The following is a 7741-nucleotide window of genomic DNA, read 5'->3' on the forward strand; positions in this document are numbered from 1 at the left end:
AACAAATAATCACAAAATTCAGTAACTTCAATTTTGACCTTTTTAAAAGCATTACTTCATGTGCAAGAGAGGGGGGAGTAAAAAACGTCATTATTCTGTTTCTCTTAATCGAAAGGTTGAACTTGATGCAGCAGCTGTCATAATTTTATCCATCAGGACATTCAAGACACTGACTCAAGACAAACGCAAGCATTTCTTTTCAACAGTTGACAACTTCATGTCTCTATTTCTTGCAAGTAGGGATGGCAATTGGTAGGGTCTGGGTAGGGTCCGTCTAGACCCGGATCCGACCCGAGATTTTTCCTTTGGACCCGTACCCGACCCAGACCCGCAAGGGTCTAAAATTTGAGGACCCATACCCGGACTCTATGGGTAAGGGTAGGGTCTCAGGTCTACCCACGGGTCCAGCTTTACCACTTTAATACTTTAAAGATTAACAAAGAAATGATAGTCTATAATATTTAAAAAAAAAAAAATTCATACTACTTTAACACTATGAGTTTATTAATCTGCTGTTAATGGTGGTTGTCGGTTGTCAGAAGCTATTAGAGAGGTGGTTGTCGGTCGCGTATCGTCTTTGTGGTGGTGGTTTTCTTGTGTCGGTGGTGGAGTGGTGGTATTGTCAGAAGAGTTTGGTTGAGTTTTATCACTTTATGGGATGAGGAAGAAAAGAGACTTTAGTTGAGTTTCTACAATCTGTCAAGTATGAATTCGAAAAAGTTGTAATTTTGATTTTTTTCTTTAATAAAAAGGTCTAAGGGTCGAGTATGGGTCTCATAACTTAGACCCGGGACCTAACCAAATATTTTCTGAAGACCCATACCCGACCCATACCCATTGGGTCTGAAAAAATGAAACCCATACCCGACCCGTTAGGGTCCGACCCTCAGGGTCTGGGTCGGGTCCCCGACCCATTGCCATCCCTACTTGCAAGACCATCATACTCGTCTAATTCTTAAAACACATTTAGGAGGCATGGGTATTGATTTTAGCTCTAGCTTTGGGGAAACAGAAATTCCCACATGTATCCCTCTTGGGTTGGCTATCCATTTGTATTCCTATTTTTTAGAAAAGTCCATTTATACTTTTCAACTTTATAGTTATTCTCACTTATATCCTTCAAATATAGGCTAATCTCATTTGTATCCCTACTTTTAAAGAAAGTTTACACTCCAACATCGTACTTACATAGGAATCGTGACCATAATACTAAGAACCAACATTTAACACGTTAAGTGAATTCTTGCTTATCATTATGAAGTGGGAAAGAAGTGCTAAGTATCGTCAAGTAAGATGTTATGGGGCTACGTAAACAATATGAAGAAGAGTGCCCTAATTAAAATATATGTTTCCAACAAACATCGTTTTTCCCTTCAAATTCATTTTATGTCTCCACTTCATCTTCAACATTCATCTTTTACCCTTCTTCCACACTTTATCGTCAACATTTATCATTTACTATACTTAAGGGGTATAAGTAAGAATAACTAGAAAGTTGAAGGGTACAATTGTACAAATAGGCTTTCTTATAGAGTAGGGGTAGAAGTGGAGAAAAAGGATTACCCATCTGAGGTAGTACTTGTAGTTTGATCATTTACACATTTTTTCTGAGCATATTACTATTTATAAATATAGTTTTTGAGCAATATTATATTTTTTTAGTGTAATGTTATAGTAAATGTGCTCAAAAACTTTATACTAAAGTAGAACTCCAAAACTTTAAAATAAAACTCAGAAAATAAACAATAAGAAGTACTAACTCAGATGTATAGTTTATGAACCGGTAGAAGTGGGATTAGCCATACCAAAGGTGTACAAATGGGAATTTCCTAAAAATAAAATATCATAAAAAGATTTTGTATGCAATCAACCATCAACTACTAAAGCCAATAAATCAATAACCAGACAAACAATAAAGGAAATTGAGTCCGAAAAACAAAGGTACAAAAGTAACAAGTTTTATATATAAAATCATTACATTAGAACTTCACCGATTGCGCAATCACCTCCAACACCCTACTAAAACCAGAGAAAAATATGTGACTCACTAGTGTATAAGAGCATTGTTGATATCTTGTGAAGTTGTGATAGATAAAAATTAAAAATAATACTCTGTGGTAGACAACGAATAAAAGCAGTCAAAAGAATAATGTATCTTCTGTTGTAGTTACATGGCCTTCAAATGAGTTATTAACTTGTCTCCCTTCAATTCCTGACAAATATCTAAACAGGTATCTCTTTGACGGGGGTGCTCTCTAATTTCCCGGGCACTGAATGCCTTCGTCCAACGCCAGGAGAGCCAGTGAAAGACAGACGTTTCTTGGCAGACCCAACAAAAGGAGGCTTTTGATCCGATATTGGAGTAGCCCCCAATGGGCTAGGCAACTTTGTCTTGGCCTTTGCCGATCTGGTAGCTGCCATGTAGCTAGGGACTGCTTGGGAGCTTGCGAGGCTCTCATCGTCCCTGACTGATGATACTCCAATGCTATGCCTCCTGGACGGCTCTGACTGGTTGCTCATAGTACTTTTCGTGTCGTCGTCGTCCTGCACATGGGCCACCCGCCCATTTGGCTTCGAGCGGGTTGAGAATGGTGCCCGACCCGGAGTTGATGGGGACTGATGGCTGGGAGGGCGGCTTGGTCTCTGACCATTGACAGAATGCTTAATGCTGTCAGCACTGAGATCACGAAGAGCATAAGCTCGGTTGATTTCCCCGGCAACAGAAAGAGTTTGGAAGCTCTTGACTGAGCCGTGGTCATGGCTTTCCTTATCGGGCATGCTCCGTGATTCCCATGGTCGAGCCGCCATCCACCGCTCTAACCAACTCCATCCCCATTGTGGATTGTTAGGGTCCATGAATGTCAGGTTTGAGTTCTTGTTGTTCTTCCTTGGTTGCTGAATAGTAGTGAAAGTTTAATTAGTCTACAAGTATATGTTCAAGATATGATTATTGTTTCAAATTTTTTTTATTGGTTTTGGAGTCAACTAGGGTGGTGTTCACTGTCGACAACCGTGATTAATCCTTACGTAGCGGGTACTCTCAAGAAAAAAATTATAAAGGGCATTTGTTTAATCAAAAAGTCTCTTGAGAGACAGACCCAAGCTATTCTATGAGATCAACCTATTTAACTAAATAACCCCACCCACGAACGCACCCATAAATTAGTGAAATAAAGTGATGACCGCCTACTTGTATGGTGAGTTTCATAATAATCTTACCATGAGACCGTCTCATATGAAAATTTATGCTAACCAAATGTTCCATATAGAATAACCACCTTTGGTAACTTAAAATGAAGGGTTTCAACTTTCAAAGTAAAAAATTTAGTACCTGATGAGTGAATGCATAAGCTAAGGCTCGTTCTCTTCGCATAGCAGCATCCTGTTTGTTTTGTAGGTTAGCCTCCATCTGTTCTTTAGACTGAGGGCTATCATCCCATGTTTCTCCCATCTAGCATAGGAAAAAATGTTCACTTTCCAATTACTCAACAATACAACAAGCAAAATAGGGCGTTCATCTAACGAATGATGTGTAATTTCATCCACTTCTGCCTCAATAGCCAATTCTAGGAGATTTCTTCACATATCAACTCTCATACCAGGCATAACCATTAGGTTCTTGTGGCCTTGAATATGCGTAAGGTTCGTATATATTCAGTTTTTGCGTGTGTGAGAATCAAGTAATTCATTCATTAATGGCATAGTAGTATAGGCTATCCCAGAATTCGAGTCATCAACAAAATTTTCAGTGACTATTTAGGAACTATTTGGATGATCTCTTACCCTCCTCCACAGCATCCCTAAATAAAAATTTACAAGATGGACTGATAAAATATTGCAGAGAGAAACTCACTCTCAAATTCTCAAACTCTTTCTCATGCTTCTGCTGCAGCTGTCGCTGGAGAGCCAGGTTTTCCTCTGACATACGAAGCCGCCTAGCCCGAATCTGGGATTGCACACGGGCCAGAGTTTGCATGCATCGTAGAGTTGTCGCTGCTTGGCGTTTCACAGATTGTCCATCAATTAATGATTTTAGCCTCACTAGTCCTCTCAAAGCTCTAAGTGCCCTCCTTGCCTACAATGGAAAAATGATATATGGATCAATATTTAAAATAAAATTAAAACAGGTTATTGCTTCTGAAGAGACTCCATCGTCCAATGGAAATTGGAATTGATGTCTACAGTTAGGAAAATGCTATTGCCACTGGTGAACCAAACTACTCCACAGGATCCTCAGTTTGGCAAGTGCAGTACACGCGTTACCCTGTGGGTGCCATGGAGTAGGGTGTTTCACCTGTGGAGATAGAGCTACCTAGAAAATTAATACTCCCTCTGTCCCGGTCATTTGTTGTCCTTTTCCATTTTAGGGTGTCTCAGTCATTTGTTATCCTTTCTATTTTAAGAATGAACTTGATGAGTAATTTGATCATACTCATTCAATTTGTTCCACTTGTCATTTAGTTATTGGTCATCTCCTCCTTCCTTGGTCTTTGTGCCAAAACCAAAGGACAACAATTGACCGGGACGGAGGGAGTATCAGAAAAGTCTGGTCCAATTAATAAATCTTCACAATTACACATCTGAAAACATTCCATGTTACCCAATATTAAAAGTTTGCATTATAAAACATGTGGTCGACTTCATGAGCTTCAGGTCCTTGACAAGGGAGAAAAAGGCTAAGTTTTTAACTGTCTAGCTAAAGTTTACTGAAGTGAAACTGCGGAAAACAGCTAAGGTATTCAAAGCGCTATAAGGAAACAGTGTAATAGGCAGATAAGAAATTAATTATACCAAATATCCTCGGAAAGCAGTTTGAATTTTAATAGCTGCTACTTCCTCCTTTGATTTACCCACAAAGCGGGGTACAGTTGTCAGACGAACAACCTCAGCGGCAGCTTGAGCAGCTGCAACAGCAGCTTCTGCTGCAGCAGCAGTGGCAATTGCGACTGAGTAAGCGTGCTTGTTCTGCCCGTCATTAATGTTGACCTCAGTTGACTTTGACACAACAGGTGGTGGAGGAGGAGCAGGTGACGAGAACTCAGCACCAACCAACTGTTCCTTTGAAGGAGCTATCCCTGTCTCCAATGTCCTGTTTTCCTCATTCCGGGTCTTCTTGGATTTGGCTCTCTAATGATGGAAAACAAAACACAAAAAAAAAAAAAAAAAAAAAAAAAAAAAAAAAAAAAATATCTCTCATTATTTGAGGTGTAACAGTGTAATAATGGGAGGGACAAGTGCAATTTTGATGATTACGAGTTTTGAACCCTAGTCATAACTACCGGCCTACCACCACTGAACGACAAATGACTGAATGACACATCTACTATCTATAATTTTCATTAATGACGCAGAAAAATAGATGATGAAATGAAGAGTCTTATATAGTTGTAACCTGATCCTTCTTAGACTGAGGGCTTAAAGCTTTCTTCACCGACGAAAACCAACCCCCTTTCTTCCCCATTTGCTAAATCATATAACTGTCAAATTAAGCATACAAAACATCAGATTGATCTCCATTCTACAAGCTATTATCAAAACATGAGCTAATAAACATACAAGTATATAACAAAATCACAAATAGGTCCTTGATTGTTCAAGGCAAATTGACTCATTCAAAACACATTGAATAATTAAGATTAACCAATAAAAGATCAATGAAATAAATATTGAAACATGATAATAATATAATATAAAATTGTAAGAATACATAAGATCTGATAGCAACAACACTCCCACTATTCCACACTGGCTGATCATAAAACACTAAGATAAACTCCCAATTTTATTCAGAATGGTAAATGGTCACATCCGACAATAAAAATGGTCACATAAGGCCCGTCTGAAATGAGAACAAGTGAAGTTTATTATCCCAATGCACAGAATAATGACATTTAAAAAACAAAAATATCAAAAATTGCAGGAAAATGAAGTACCCATTAATGAAAACAATTAGTCTTGCTTATAACCATTATAAATTATAATCGAGGGGTGTATCACCTATCACCCCGAAAAAAGGTGTTGGTTGGGTTGGATTTATGCCTCCGTTGTAAATAATAACCGATGTAAACAAGAATTTGTGTAATGAAAATAACAAGATCACCACATATAAACAAACTTTGAAAAACTTACCTTATAATGTAAAAAACAGGACAAAATTTGACAACAAACTAAAATGTGGTAAATAAAAAAGAATACGAAAAACTTACCTTAAAGGAGTTAATTATTTGTTGTGTAGTAAGATCTGTCACTCGAAATCTAATACTCTACGTACATATTTGTTGTTATTGTTGTTGTTGTTGTTTATTTGTCACCTTAAAAACAAAAATATGTACAAAGTTATTAAAGTTTATTTTTTATCCTTGTTTTATCTGGGCAAGAAAGGAACAATCCGATCTTGCTAACCAGAAAAAAGGGAAAGAGGAAGATAGAGAGAGAGAGGAAACCCAGAGAGATATGAGATGGCAAGAGAGTTATTTGAAGAGGACCCACATATAAGAGGCTCAAATACGTATTTTCGGTACTGTCCTTTATAATTCCGGTCAACATTTGTTTACATTTGAGTTGATTGAAAGATGAGTGTAGATATCAAATTACTAATTAAACAAAATAGGTAAATAGAAAGATATATAATTATTGGCGTTAAATAATTGAATAAGACATCCAAAAATAAAATGGATAAATAAGTGATCGGGACGCAAAGAGTAAATTTTAATGAATTAATTAATTATTCATTTTATTTAATATTTTTTTGGTGTCAAATGACCCGTACGAACTAAATTACGGTGCGAACTGTACGAACTTAATAAGTGCCATCAGATGGAGTCAAATGGACGGTGTATATTGAATCTCACGCTCACCCTTATACGGAGTATATCTTTATCCTCACCTATCGACACAACAACCCTCATCCTAATTACCCTCACACATCTGACATTCTCCTCTCTCATTTCTCTCTTTTCGTCTTCAATATTATCACTCTCATCTGGCTTTCAGAAACTCCGGCATCAAAACGTCGATTCAGCACCTCGTCGTAACCCGCTTTCTCACTATTCAGGTCAACTAAAAACCACCCTATTAGATTCGAAATCCTCCAAAAAAATCACTAATGCGATTAATTTTCTGAAATTCATCTTCGATTTCCGTAGATCTATGATTTGAATCACTTGGTTTTTGAAGAAAACGAGATTTAAAATGAGATTTAAGACATCAGAACATAGTTAAGGTTGTTGTCGGCGTCACAGTACCCCATGACGCCCTTGTTCGTCGGCGTCGGTGACCTCCTCACAACCTCACCTGCACAACTCATCCACCACCGTCGAAAACAAGTCGATTTTTTAATCTTTCTAATTCGGATCTAAATCTTTTTTTAAATCTTTCTGATTTGAATCATTAGATCCACCGGAGCCCCACAACTAATTTTTGATTCGAAAATTTGTGACATATTCATTTGTGTGGTTAATTTTTAGAAAACTCCTCTTTTTTTTATGTAGATCTAGGAATTGAGTCATTTTATTTTAAAAATTTGAGTAGATCTACGGTGTTTATGGGGGGAAGGAAAGTCGTGCTTATGGTGGTGGTCGAAATATGCAGCTGGTGGTAGCAAATGTTGTCGATGGTATCAACGACGTGTTATTGGCGACCAGATCTAGGCTTGCAAGGTGGCTAGGTCGCGAAATTGGGTGGTGTGAGGAGGAAAGGTGGTGGCCGTGGTCGCGAGTTGGTGGTTAATTGTAGGAGATAT

General features: G+C 37.9%; 1 protein-coding gene across 5 annotated transcripts; it reads right to left on the bottom strand.

Moving 5' to 3' along the window:
- Nucleotides 1–1942: 1942 nt before the first annotated feature.
- Nucleotides 1943–6502, bottom strand: LOC141611976 (protein IQ-DOMAIN 2-like). Of its 5 annotated transcripts, none has more exons than XM_074430656.1 (6): nucleotides 6207–6502; nucleotides 5393–5477; nucleotides 4792–5127; nucleotides 3854–4075; nucleotides 3332–3451; nucleotides 1943–2895 (listed from the first exon to the last, which is right to left on the bottom strand). In XM_074430656.1, exons 2-6 carry the CDS (start codon nucleotides 5459–5461, stop codon nucleotides 2224–2226), a joined length of 1419 nt encoding a protein of 472 aa, XP_074286757.1. In that variant the 5' UTR covers nucleotides 5462–5477; nucleotides 6207–6502; the 3' UTR covers nucleotides 1943–2223. The 5 variants fall into 5 exon arrangements, with proteins under 5 accessions (XP_074286757.1, XP_074286761.1, XP_074286759.1 ...); XM_074430660.1 differs by lacking the exon at nucleotides 6207–6502 and adding an exon at nucleotides 6130–6154; XM_074430658.1 differs by lacking the exon at nucleotides 6207–6502 and adding an exon at nucleotides 5934–6108.
- Nucleotides 6503–7741: the final 1239 nt, after the last annotated feature.

This window comes from Silene latifolia, chromosome 11, assembly GCF_048544455.1.
Source record: "Silene latifolia isolate original U9 population chromosome 11, ASM4854445v1, whole genome shotgun sequence".
NCBI classification, from domain to species: Eukaryota; Viridiplantae; Streptophyta; class Magnoliopsida; order Caryophyllales; family Caryophyllaceae; genus Silene; species Silene latifolia.